Source organism: Cephus cinctus, unplaced genomic scaffold (genome assembly GCF_000341935.2).
Source record: "Cephus cinctus unplaced genomic scaffold, Ccin1 Ccin1_scaffold0215, whole genome shotgun sequence".
NCBI classification, from domain to species: Eukaryota; Metazoa; Arthropoda; class Insecta; order Hymenoptera; family Cephidae; genus Cephus; species Cephus cinctus.
The window spans coordinates 178633-192996 of NW_014332933.1; the positions used below are offsets into that span (position 1 = coordinate 178633).

General features: G+C 46.9%; 2 protein-coding genes across 3 annotated transcripts; both read left to right on the forward strand.

The window, feature by feature from the left end:
* The first annotated feature begins 12540 nt into the window (after positions 1-12540).
* LOC107265308 lies at positions 12541-14330 on the forward strand. Its single transcript, XM_025082367.1, has 3 exons — positions 12541-13007; positions 14040-14202; positions 14280-14330. The coding sequence occupies exons 1-3, from the start codon at positions 12574-12576 to the stop codon at positions 14328-14330; spliced, it is 648 nt and encodes a 215-aa protein (XP_024938135.1). The 5' UTR covers positions 12541-12573.
* On the forward strand, positions 13007-14059 carry LOC112493950. Of its 2 annotated transcripts, XM_025082235.1 has the most exons (3): positions 13007-13614; positions 13689-13788; positions 13846-14059. In XM_025082235.1, the coding sequence occupies exons 1-3, from the start codon at positions 13274-13276 to the stop codon at positions 14032-14034; spliced, it is 630 nt and encodes a 209-aa protein (XP_024938003.1). In that variant the 5' UTR covers positions 13007-13273; the 3' UTR covers positions 14035-14059. The 2 variants fall into 2 exon arrangements, with proteins under 2 accessions (XP_024938003.1, XP_024938002.1); XM_025082234.1 differs by having other exon boundaries at positions 13689-14059.
* Positions 14331-14364: the final 34 nt, after the last annotated feature.

A 14364-nucleotide genomic window follows, 5' to 3' on the forward strand; every position in this document is an offset into this window, starting at 1 on the left:
TAGATACGTAACTGTGCTCTCTGGGATGAAAGATTAACATCTCTGCGGAAGTCTCGATTGGAATTTCGGCTCGAAATATTTAATGCATTCCCGGGGAGATTTACAGAGACTTCCACGTCGCACGGATGCTGGATCAAGCGAAAAGGGAAGGAAATCGAGAATGGATGATAGAGGGGGTAGAAAGAGAGAGAGAGAGAGAGAGAGTATTATAAATGGGTTGAAATTTGCCCAATAAGTAATCCTATTATCTGATTAACGTTAAATGCAAATCAAAAAATTACGGTTATGAGAGTTTTGAAGAAATCGAAGCAGGACTTTTTGAGGCTAGCAAGATATTCTCTCATTTCCTCGCCGTCTCTTTATGTAAAATTGCTACACTGTGCACTGTACACTGTACTGCGACAGTAACGTAGGAGCGCGACGAGTACACGGTGCACGTGCTCGCTGGGTTCTAACCGCGGCCTAACGTTCCTGTATTGGTTGGTAAACTCGGGTCGATATTCGCCCACGGGGAAGAGCACCTCCATTCCATCCGCAAGCATCGCCTCGAGCACCACTCGGCCACCTATGCTCTTCTCGTCTTATCAACTTTGCTCTTCCTCACTTTCATCCTCTCCTTCCCAGCGCATTCCCTCTGATTATCGAGTTTTCTACTTTGGAGCAGCACGAAGAGCAGCTCCCGCAACTATGCAACGATCGTTTTATCTCGATTTCTCCTGACGCAGCATCCGGCCGTCATGGCTTCTGGCTCTCGTAGCTTTCGTAGATCAAGGAAACAGGAGCAGGGGAAAAGAGAGATCAGACTCCTTCCCAAGTTATTTCTCTGTTGCTTTACATTTTTTCTGCTCTCTTAGAGTTTCGATAGACTTCGACAAAGATGTGGATCTTTGAGAGTCTACAAGCAGTGTCTGCTATTTGCTATTAAACCGAGAATTCGAAAATAAATCTAGAAAGTTGTTTAAAGTAGTTTGAAAGGAATTAACGCTCCTACGGAGAGATAGACAGTCGGGCATGTTTATTGAAATTAAAATGGTCAAACGCATAACGCATAACGCATAACGCATAACGCATAACGTATAACGCATAACGTATAACGCATCGACGCGCAGTTGCGAGTGAATTTTCAGGAAAGAAAGACGGAAAGTTGATAAAGGCGAAAGCGGAAGTGGAAAGTGATAACGTAAAGTAGATTTATAGGAGCGACGTCGAGCGCGAAGTTGTGTCAACGATAACAGCCGTTAGCCTTAGGTGCACTCGTGCGAGAAAGGTTGATCAGTCGAGGATGACACTCGACGCCACGTGATCGATGTGACGATGCCTACTCGTACATACATACATATAGTGGCATCGGACTTGACTCGAGAGCGCCGCTCGTTGCACCACCAGTTCCGCTCTTCCTGCTGCTCTGCTGCTCTGCTGTTCCTTATCGGCCGATGGCACCGAGCTGCGCTTACGAAAATCCGCGCTTCGATAGTTCGAGTGTCCTGCTGCCTGAACTCTCCGAGAGCACGAGAGCAAAGAGCGATCGGTTCAAGGGCGGTTCGCGAAGACGGCCCCTCTCGAGGACGTCCTTCCAGTTTGTTTCCCAGTTTACTCAGGTCGCCGCTGTTGCGCCGATGTCGGCAGAGGACGCGTAGCTCAAGGAACAGAAGGGAAATAGAAATGTTCGAGTCGTCTAATGAACTAAATCCAATTACGTCAGCAAAGAGACGTCCATTCGCTAAGACCTAAGACTAGAAAAGGCGAGATTGTTCAACCGGCAAGACTGTATTCACAGAATACCTTCTTCCTATCCATCGTTTCCGTCCTTTAGCAGCGGCTAACTACGCTCCTAATTACTAATACTTATCTTAATTAACTCCTCGCGAAGATATAGCTGCTTGGACAAGCTGAGAAGGAATTCTATACTTCCAGCCACGAACACGATGGGTTTTCGCAATCCAGTCTGTCGGATAACCCGCGAGTTTCTCCGAGCAAAGGTGGGCTGATTTTATGATTGAGCATTCATTTGTTATACTGGCTTAATGTACGGGTAGCTGTAGTAGGGATAATCGGCCGTACGGTGCCTCTCTCAATTATTAACGGGAAGGAATAACTCTTCCTCGTGCTCGCGCCGGCAAGAGTCCCTCCTGGCCGTTACGTCGCGCCACTTTACTCCTGGCGCTCCTGGCGCTCCTGCCGCTCCTGGCACACTCTACCTTCGATCATTCGGCCATCCTCCGTTTAAGAAATGCTCTCGGAGTCTCGGGGTTCAGGACTCTTCATGGCTGGTGCCCACGGGAAGCTGATCGGCAGGCAAGAACCTTGAATTGTAGGAAAGTCGCAGACTTTTCAGAGTTGCAGAATGTTCGGAACGTCGAGCGTCTCAGGGCGAACGTCGGGCATTCTATACTCAAACAGGCGGCTGGCGGTTCGGAAGCCGACTGAATCGTGTTTGTCCTCGTGGGCGCGCCATATTGACACTCACACACGCCCCACTCACTGATAGATAGGCAAAGGACAAACTCCGATAGTTTCCCTCTCAAACAGAATTCCTGAATGGCCGATCCAAAGAAAAAGGGTAAACTCGACACGAGGGCCTCCGTCTTTACCTTCTGCTTCGACTCAAGTTCTTCATTTTCTTATTCTTCACGAAGAGGAGACGTACGAGAGAGATCAAATTCAGACGGTTAGCCGAGATTTTACCGAAACAACTGACTGCGAAATAATAAAATTGTGGATATCGCATTATTGCTGAAGTAGCTGAGTCGATCCCTTGAATTTCCCAGCCTTGGCCGTTGAACCCTTCCTTCCAAGAAGGCAAAGTAGGTGCGTGCAGGAGCGCGCACGTGTGCACGTGTGCACGTGTGCACGTGTGCATTTCAGCGCCACCCTCGAGATTACTTTCGACATGCTGAAGACTGTTGGAAGTTCGCCTGTCCCCCAGTAGTTCAGCATTCTAGCACTTTCGGATTATCGTCCATTTTCAAAGTCTGCTGGTAATGTTTTTCAAGCAGCTGGAGGCCAGATATGGGTGCGAGAGTGAGAAGCACAGTGGCACTCCTAACGTCCAGAGTCCGTCGCTAACGTTAATATTTCTCTCATTTCTGATCCCACAGATCTTTGGTAAATTGGTAGCTGCAGGCTGCGCAAGACGCGGCTCTAAGTCGTCTGCAATCTCTGGATGAGCATCGCAAATCATGTATTTTTTTACCTCTTTGCACTTTTTCTACTTTAGTTTCTAGCAGAGCGCCACGCGTGTCCTATATTTTGGCAAAGTATTGAATTTCTAGAAGTTCAAATAGTACGAGATGCCAAGACGATCCGATATTCGGAGTTTTACAGGGATCGTGACATCAGACACACAATCGTCAGAAATTGAAGGGAAAGTCTCGCTTTTACCGTTCATAATTTAGGCTGAAATTGTAATTTCTTGAGGCATTACTCGTCCGTAGAAAAGGGAAGTGTTCGTGTCCGTAATAGCGAATCGTTCAGTTTCCGAAACTACATTCAATTAATCGGAAGAAGTTACCCTTCTAGTTTGACCAAGTATAGCAAGTTCATTCCTCTACTACCCGCAGCTTCCTCAACTTCCTGTTTTCAGCCGAAAGTTGGCAATTAAGACGACGAGCCCATAATTTTTTATGTCGCGGGTGAAAATGAATCGCACTTCGGGAATAGTGCCATAAGGCCAGCAATGTGCAATGTCCGGTGCAATGTCCTTTTGTCCGAAGACGACCGAGCGAAGTTTTGTGGGAAATCGAGTCGCAAGTGAAAGAGGATTGAAATGTAAAGGGAGGAATCTAAAAGATCGAAAATAAAACCCATAATTGCTCAAGTTCTCGGTAAACAAAAGCAAGTAGTAAAACATGGGTCAAGGTACCTTCTTGTTTCAAGTAGTCACTCGGGAGCCACCGTGCAACGAAAAGTTAATCGAATCCTAGGGGATTGGCGAGTCCAGCCTTTGCTCGGGTCTTTGCCGACTACGTGATACGTCGAAGCGTTAGTGTGGCTACAATGCGAGTACGTTTACAATGGAAGGATGAAGTTCGTTGTGCTTAGGAAAAGCGCAAAAGTCTGCGAAAGAAATCGAGAGTGAGATTCATGACGGATGTCCGAGTGCCAATAGACCAAAAAACTCGAAATTCATCTTGAACGCAAAGTAAGTGGCTAACAAAGCATGTGGACGGCGCCGCAGTCGGTGTGCGTTCGTTACGTCGCGACGGTGGAGACGCGCACGCGCACGCGCACCCGTCCGACTCTCTTGCGCCTTGATTGGTCTTGATCGTTACTCACTCGCACGCAGAAGTATACCTATTCGTTTTTCTTGCCCTTTTCCACCGAGTATTCACTCCCTACGGCGAATCTTAAGAGAACAAGATCAACGTGACATGACATAATAACAATATTTCCAGGACGGCCGACGTACAAGTATGATACGCTCGTTTTGTATTGTCAATCCCTTCTAATCCCTAATGTGCCATTTTTGGCTTCCCGATAGAAATCCCAGTCAGACGCAGTTGTCTTGAGTTGGTGCCTCGATGACGAATGATTATTATGATTATTGGCCAACCGGAGAGGACGAATGGATCAAGGCGACTGATGCAGCCAGCCACTATACGTGCAATGAAATCGACTGCAGTCCAATGAAATCCAATGCAACTCCACTGCTGACATTCGAAAAAAGAACCTGAATATCCTATTTCTTCTGCCCCTGGAGACTTGACAGTTGGCTGTGTCACGGCGCGGCCATGCTACATTCTGGCAACTGCACGTGACGGGGGGCACGTTACGCACACGCGCGCGTCTTCTTAGCAAAATCAATTTTTCCTGCGGGACGGCGCGCTGCTCGCAGCCTCCTCCAATTCTAGGGCTTTGAGGACCTATTTGATCGACTCGTGAACGCAACCTAACCTAACATGTGCCGGAGAAATCTGTATAGGACGAATAACACTATAAAGGCCGGACGAGAGGATAATGAGCGAAAGGAAAATAATGATTTATAAATGAATTTCGTTGATCGGAAAGTGCACGTCGTTTGTTCTTCGCGAGGAGACGCTTGGAGACGCAGAGGCCGACGAATGGTCTCTCATGCTCCCTGTGATTGTGAGACCTTGATCCCGTAACCCCGTGACCTATGATCTGTAAGCACATGGCATATCCTCCCACGCAGGTCCACCGACTACTTTCGAAATGCAGTAGAACACCGAGAATAGCAACAGCTCGGGATCGAAGCCGTTTATTTTGGGAATCTTCATTCCGCCCCTTATCCTCTCTAGAGCATGGACCGATCCCTACTCCGCATTAATACTTTCAAATGTCTTGGCGCTAAAAGTAGGAAAAACGGTAAAGCGTCACACGTAAGCCAAGCGTAACATAATCGCTGAACCGATTAGAGTTGCGAGGCACCAAACTGTGTGTCAGGCTCGTTTCGGCAAGAGAGAGCGAACGAGAGCGAACGAGAGCGAAAGCTGTTTGAAGAAGAGAAAAATGAATATACATCACGTCAATGAAAAGAAGACTAAACTCAAAGTGAATGATGCATAGTCCCGAAGTAAGTATTCGAATTGTGCACTCGCAACGCGAGCTTCGCGACTTCCTGGCATCCCGAATCCCACGAGTCCTCGATGCGTCTTCGAGCGTTCCATAGGATATTCTCAGTATTTTTTCAAAGAACACGCGAAAGTGACAAGACAGCCTGTGGGCTTCCAGAAGCCTCTAAATTGGCAAGTCCGTCAAAATGGCAGCCAATACGCATTCTACCGATGCGCAGAAACAGAAGCATCGAGCATCGGGCACAGGAGAATGAGCTCTGATTCCGCCGGGAAGCCTCGTCGTTCTTACGCTTCGTCTACAGTCTCCGCTCTTTCTTTTCTTTCGTTTACTTTCGCGCATTTCGATCATTTCGATCATTTCGATCATTTCGATCCCCTTGGAGAAGCAACCTTCTTTCGCGTAACTCCGCTCGATCTTCGCTCTGGGGAATGGATTTCCCAGAGAGTATCTCGTGGTCTTCGAGATTCGCATCGGCATCACGCGACACCGTCACGTTCCGAATATTGCGCCTCTTTAAAATGATATGTGTATGTTCGCTCGGCGAAGACTACCTGCAGTCGTGAAGCTGCACTCCAGCCTCGGTCGATGGAGCCGAGCGAATCCGTCGGAGGTTCATCAGCCAGCTCACAGTTAGTAAAGGCCTGTGCGGCACAATCGATCACATCAAATTTCCTCTTATTATTATTGTGTCGTTGAGAAACGCGCAATTCTTGGGACGAATGCAGCACGGGCACCGAATGCAAAAATGAAAAGCAGCCGGAGCTGCGCACGTGGAATTCACTGCTTCTCTCGCCTCAACAATTATTGTCAATAGGATACTTCCCGACGTCAGGCGTCCAACTGCACCTGCGCCTGATTAAGGCTTCGATTGTTATATGCGTACATTTTAATATAATAGAATTTCGTCTTGAATTCGTCGTGCCGACAATTGCGTTTCCAAAAATTAAAATGTCAGGTTACGTTAAGTTTATCTACCATTAACAAAGAAAGCATCTGGGCTATCAAGCAGCATGTGATTTGTGTGCGTGTGTTGGCATTCGTGACTACTCGCAATCATGCGGATAGACGACAGAGGGTTGCCGGAAAAAATACAACGGAACAAGTGAAGGCACTTAAGGGCAGCGTGAGTCCCGACGTCCCGACGTTTCTGCTAAGCGCGTCGACGGAGAGGAGCCGAGCAGTCAAGTGCTGGTAAAATCAATCGACGTCAACTTGGAAGGAATCATGGAGAGTCCAAGTGAATTCTCAACAATCGACAGGAACCGAAAGAAACTCGAGGAGTCAAGAAGAATTACGTCACTAAGATTGGTGCACGTTCCTTACGTCATTTAGGCACTGTGCAGGCCGCTTCCTCGATTGGCGGCACGATCAATCGAATTGTCATTCCGAATAGGTCGCATTGCGTTTTTTTTAAATCCTCAAACTTTGACGCGAAAATTCACTGCGGGAAAAACACACGGGTACTCACCGATGTAATACACACTGCTCTCTTTCACTCCTGTTCGTTTAGTCGATTCTTTTCCTACGGCGAAGCAACATCTTTCTGTGTTCTGTGTTGATGTGGAACATTACTAGGACGGAATTTGGCAAGTATTCTTGGGCTTTTCATGGTTGGCAATACATTGCCGACTGCTGGGCAATATGAATCTCATATTGGCACTAGTCCACTCCGATCAACGGTGCGAAATATTAATTTGCATAATTAGTTTCCTACGAGTTGAAAGAACTAAATGAACCGCACGACTCAAACGAGAGATCGAACTGCATTATCGCAGTTTAACGAGCGTCTGCTTGTCAACCGTGCTACCCAGTCAACTGACTGGCTAGGACTAATAGTTTATACATATACAGTGGAAATAAACTCTTATAGGATTTACAGTGAATACGTGCAATACCTAATGCACCAACAGTATTAGTAATTCAGGACCAATAGATAATGACTGGTAGCAAGAATTTCATTCACAGTCGCAACTATGTTACTGAATAAACCTTTACTGTTTTGCGTTATCCACGTGTAGAAGCTAATTCTGTGCTGTGCGACAGGTGCACGCGTGAACGGAAAAACGTAAAATGTATTGCCAACTCGAAAAAAGCAACTGCATCGTTGATGATAGTGATGCCAGCCCCCAGAGAAGGGTCTCGTCGGTGCGTCGGTGCGTCGGTTGCTTCAAGATAGAAAGGGAACGCAAACGGGAGCTGAGCCCGGTTCTACGAGGGAGAGAAAAGATGGACGACGCCAGTTGGCGTCTCGCGACGTCGCCAGAGTAATATTACAGAGGGGGAGGCGCGAGGGACGGAAGGGAAGGTTAGGGACTGGCTCGATAGAGATGTCACCGATCTATGAGCCAATTTCCCGACGATTTTAAAGATCTTTCATCATTCGATGGGTTCATTGGTCGCACCATCGGTGATCAATTGATTAAAGTACCTCTGAGGAACCTATCTGTGCCAACGTGGACAATGGACCACCCTTCAATGTCCCCAAAGTCCTTACTCGCGTGATTCTTCTGAGTTGCTTAGACAATTTCCCAATTTCATCTTATTTTACATTATACTTATGTTTCCATTTCGGAAAAGTCTGATCGGCCTGCTTTTCCAACTATTCCCATCGCACAGTTCAAATCTCTGGCCGTCCTTCTTCGAATGCCCGGTGCACGTGCGTATCGTGGACTGCCGCATGAGGCATCTCTGCTTGATGAACACTCGTTTCTGATTCACCACGTAGGTTCTAGTCTCACCAACGAGCAGCACAATTACGATCCGTTGATTGGCTGAAAATAACGACAACGTACCGACTACCAATATCGCACGGACGACTACAGCGCCACCGACCACACGTACTCCTGAAGAGCATTTTTGAATGCTATCGATGTGCATATCGCAACAGTGCTTTACGGGTAGACGTTAAAAATACTTGGTAGAAAGAAAGATGTCAGTTATGCGCCGCCATACCGGCAGACGCAAGCGGAGGACAGTCGAGCTTATTTAGTTTATAATAACTAAATGGCTGACAATCGGTCAGTGCAAAAAGTCCCTAAGCACTGACAATAGTTGCAGCTTAGTTCGAAAATGTACCAGGGGCTATAGTATAGATATGTCAGTCTTATCTGCCTGACGCACGACAGTGAATGCCGACCGCGCTTTCCCTTTCTTTCCGTGTTCCCCGGATAGCGCCGAATGAATCGTAAATTTGAGCTGACGTCAGCGCGCGTGGTTGTTGCGCTGCAGCTTGCCGCGTGCTTCCTGTCGCTTGTCGGGTTAACCGTGTCTTTGTTATATTGGCTCCCTAGTAGCCAATGCAAAGAAACCTGAGGTGAAGAAGGCAAAGTCAACGGATCCTTTTCTCTAGAGTCGCACGACAGGAGCACCACGTGCGACTGGGTCGTACCGGATTCGCGGAGGGTGTGAACAGCCATGGCTCCATCGTCGCAGCCTCCCACCTTCTGCGTTCCAACATTGAGATTTCAGCCAGCAGACTACTTGCAGCATTGTCGAAGGTCACGAGGGCAGGGTATTAAGAAGCAAGGCATGATTCGGCCAAAGGCCAAATACTCATTAGCCTCCCTTGGCGGAAGTCATCCTGACCAGATCTTTGGGATTCACAGTAGTAATCGGCTATTATTCGCTCGGCTCGATCGGCTCGATCGGCTCGATCGGCTGGATTCAACCACGGGATTTAGCCCCGAAGCTCCAGCTCTCGCCACGATTTTCGGGCATTCTTTCTCTCCCCTTGCGCCTTTGATCTCGAATCTTCTATCCTTCGTCTTCCGTTCCGTCTCTTCGCCGCTGGATCCGATTGACCCTCTTGACTCTCTCGCTGCCCACGCGAAACATGCATCCTCGTTGCGGGCGTGCGATTGCCAAGAAACTCAACCGAATAGGAACATCCTGGACTTACCTTCTCTCTGCACAGCAAACGCGGAATCCCTCGCAACAGCCGCATCCCCATTGCACTGCACTGCACCACACACAGTACACTGCACCTTGTGCTTCTCTCTCACCTCACCTTTTTTTACGTGACGCACAGCCTCCCTCCCACTTTCACCCTCCCGTTGCCTTGCTATTATCCCTCCGCCCCCGCACCACACTTTCTCTCTCTCTCTCTCTCTCTCTCTCACACACAATCCTTTCTCTCCTTAATTCGTAGCCAGTCCAGCTCTCCGGCTGGCTGTCGCTCTCGCGCGCGCAATAATAGCACGTAATGTTCACACACAATCCTTTCTCTCCTTAATTCCCGTTGCCTTGCTATTATCCCTCCGCCCCCGCACCACACTTTCTCTCTCTCTCTCTCTCTCTCTCTCACACACAATCCTTTCTCTCCTTAATTCGTAGCCAGTCCAGCTCTCCGGCTGGCTGTCGCTCTCGCGCGCGCAATAATAGCACGTAATGTCTGCGCGAGAGCCGCAAATTCTCTCTCACAAAAGATTCAGCATCCAGCTACGCCCGTGACAACGACTGGGCAACTACTGGAGGATCGTGGTACCGGCGCAAGCTCTGATTCCGATTTTGACCGGCGCAGCGCCACCGGAGATACACGACTGTTAGGCAGAGGGTGAGGCTGTGCGCGAGATGCCGAGAGGGTCGAGAAAGCTCGATTCCTCTCTCGCTTTCTCCCTTCATCTATCCCACTCTCTTTCTCTCTCGGGGAGCTTCTCCGCTTCTCTGCGGCCTGTGCGATGTCGTTCTCCTTTCCACTCATCCTCCTCGTGCCCCCTTGAGCAATATCGAGGGAGGCCTGAACCTTCCCGTCGACTGTGCCCTCCAATCCTGAGCTTGCTGGACTCCCCTAAAAGTAGCATCAAGCGTACTCGTTCAGTGGACCGACGTCTTTCCCTAAGGCGTTAGGCTCTTGCTTTATAAAAATTCGAACTTGCCGGGAGAATCTTCTCGATTAAGTCAGCGACCCAATAAGGAAGTACGTATGAGAATTATGAGTTGTATTCGTGCCGCGATGCTGACGTGTCAGTCAGTGTAGAATCATTCATAACGAAGCTCGAATATCTGTGGGTAAAGCGAAGTAGAGTCATTATAGCTACTGGATGTCATTGTGCGCAACGTCCAGTTGCCAGCTGGCCAAAACTGTCTGCGAAGAGGCCTTTGAGTTGTTATCTGCTGGAGACACGGGATAATCGATAAACTCTAATCAAACAGTAAAGTGTCGCGTGACGAGAGAACTTTAATAAGTGAAATCGTATTGTCAACTATGAAAGCAGTTCGGATAATAACGATCACGTGATTTATGTAGTATTCAAAAGTCAGACGTGACGTCATGACCCACGAAAAAGCGTTAGAACCAGTTGGCCACCGATGGAGCGCTCGTCGCCTTTTCCTCTGTCAGTTAAACACGATGCACGCTAGACGAAGCAGAGATGCGAAGCGTTTCAGGGAGGATAGTTAATTGCGCAAATCGGTTGGGTAGCAACTCTCTAGGCTGTAAAAACGTGAATACGCAAAGGCCAGTCCTCCATTTAGGTTGAGGCGAACTTTTGAAAAGTTTACCTCACGGTCAAGACGTTTCTTCGATATCGGTCATTGTTCGTGTCTCTCTCTCTCTCTCTCTCTCTCTCTCTCTCTCTCTCTCTCTCTCTCTCTCTCTCTCTCACACACACACACACACACACACACACACACACACACACACACACACACACACACACACACACACACACACACACACACACACACACACACACACACACACACACACACACACACACACACACACACACACACACACACACACACACACACACACACACACACACACACACACACACACACACACACACACACACACACACACACACACACACACACACACACACACACACACACACACACACACACACACACACACACACACACACACACACACACACACACACACACACACACACACACACACACACACACACACACACACACACACACACACACACACACACACACACACACACACACACACACACACACACACACACACACACACACACACACACACGTGCAAGAAACGATATGATAATCCATGATGACAAAGTTGCGTGTTGTCAGACCGAATATCAATGCTAATTCGTTTGCAGATTCGGGCCGTCGCATTCCGTTCCGAAAAATGTGACATGCCATTTCCCCGAAGTCTATCTTGGCCGTCTAAGATCAATGTAACGAGTATTCGTGTCTTAGGCGTGTCTAACGCTCGAATCTGTTATTTCTTGACGTGACAAAGAAATTGGGCCAGAAGGATCAAGGACTCCAAAGAGTGGTTCCTTCAAAAGAAGGCCCCAATAGAACAAAATCTGTTTCTACGTCTCTACAATGGTCTTGAATTCGTAATTGCGTTTGCTATCTTTAATTTTTAAACGATATGGCACTTCAAGAAATTAACGAGATCGATCCAGCCTCCCTGTAGCACAAAGAAAGTCGGGTTAGCGAATGTTTAATCGAATTTATTGAACAAAAAAGATATTAATCACATATGGAGTTTTTTCGTGTGTGACATCGTTACGTGGTACGAGTCCACGAATGCAGAATTACTGCAGAGCATGTTCTGCGACAGTGAGCCACAGTGAGCCACAGTGAGAAATAAGTATTTGCACTATTATATTGAATGTACTATAGCAGGTAAAACATTTATTGTCGATGGACGATCGAAAATGACTCGACGTCTTGTGAATGGTACACATCGACAGTGCCTAATTAGGAAAATTCGTGAAGGAGAAACAAATTGGCTGAAGAGTCTCTTTTAATTTGCTCGCCTAGTCATTATACATATTTCGTTTTTCAGTTTGGCGAGTCCGAGTAATTCTATCCTGTTATTGTGTTCGATTAGACTGATTATGTGGGCTGTCCTGCCCATGCCTGTTTAGAAATTTAACATTGCCATAGAGTTAACGTAATACTTGACGCTGGCATTAAATAAAAAAATTATGAAATTAGCAGTCCAGTGTTTGACGAACGGAGAAGGAAGCATACTCTCCTGGCTCGCTATACCTGCGTCCTTGCCGAGCGAGTCATTAAGTCTGAAAGTCTACATCGAGAAACATGAAAAGAAACGAAGGAAGCTTCGAATTCGTCGTGGGCCTGAATCGCTATTGGCTCAAGTGGTTCGGGTTGTGGCCGCACTGTGACAGATTCTCCTCCCACCGACTGTTCGTCACGCTTCTTATGGCAATCAGCCTGTTAATTCCAATGACGGCGTGTCTCTTCGAAAGCAACGATTTTGCCGATCATATTGAAATCTTGAGTAAACTGATACCAATTATAATGGTTACCATCAAATTATTCATCCTGCGAGTGAAACGCAACTACTTGCGCCTCCTTGTTGAAGAGGTGGCCCGAGATTGGAAGAATTTCGGTCAACTTGAACTATACGAGAAAGACGTCATGATGAGATATGCTAAGCTCGGTAGACTGATCAACATCATCTGCATTGTCTTCTTATTTCTTGTTCAATTGGGTAGGCTGGATATGAGATTTAATTAAGAATAGATTTTCACTAGGGAACCATCAGCTCCTGGAGTTTATGGGGTCTTTATAGCAGGTTGCGACTATACGACGGATGTACAGTTGCGTTAAGAACGCAACGAAGAAGAGTCGAGGACGAAGTTTTAAATTCCAAAACTATATTCGACAGCATGGAAAATATGTTGAATGTCTCTGTAATCTCACGGGCCTTTAATACTTAGGGACTATCTGAATGTAGCTGCTACTAGGCAATTGCCTACAATAGTAAAGTTAACGGATGGTTCCAGGCCTCGATAGTGCGCCACTGGCCGCGTCACGGAGGAACCCCGGACAACGTGTCTTTCCCATGTCAACGAAATACTCATTTGACAGCAAACTCTCGCCCGCGTACGAACTGATCTACATCGAACAGTGCGTCGCCATTGCCATTTGTAGTATCAGTAACGTGAGCATTGATTGCTTCTTGTTCCTGCTTGTCCTCCACGTGTGTGGTCAACTGACTATACTTTCGAGGCTCATTGAACGCTACCACGAGTCACAGGATGAGAATTTGCTAGAGCTCGGGACACGATGTCGTTGCTTTCGGTGTATCGTCGAGAACCATGTGCGGCTGACAAGGTGATCGTTAGAAGCAAAAGAACACACGACTATTTCATGTAATTACTAACTACATAGCCTAAATCATTTTATAGATTCATGAATTTAGTCGAGAGTTCCTTCAACGGGCTAATTCTCTGGCAATTCTTGAACAACACTGTCCTATTTTGCGTGCATGGATATCACATAGTGATGGTAGGTAAGCCCACTTTTTCACCAATTTGCTTGATGACAATCATTTTCTCGCAACAGGATGTAAACGCCCAAGATACCATTAGCGTTCTATTATTTGTCACCGTCCTAATTGCAATCGCTTTCGATTTTTTCATTTACTGTTACGTCGGAGAAGCAATAATCTCTAAGGTATGCATCGTCACAATACAATTGTTTAATTATTGTATTCCCCTCAGTAATGCGCTAGCAACCTTTGTAATTACGTAATTGAGTGAACAGAGCGAAGAGATTGGGTACAGCGCGTACCAAGCCCTATGGTATGATCTTTCACCAGGAACTGCTCGCTTTTTCATTATCCTGATTCTACGGTCTAGAAAGCCTTTTAATATTACAGCAGGGAAATTCTATATAATGTCCATGTCCTCTTTCATGAATGTATGTACAGACAACAACAGTAACAAATCGTATGCTAATACTTTTATTAACTATTTTCTCCTTCCACTGTCTTTTAGATACTGAAAACTTCAGGAGCATATTTGTCCGTTCTGAAGGCAATAAAGTAACTCATTATTTAGGCTTGAATAAAAAGAAACGGGA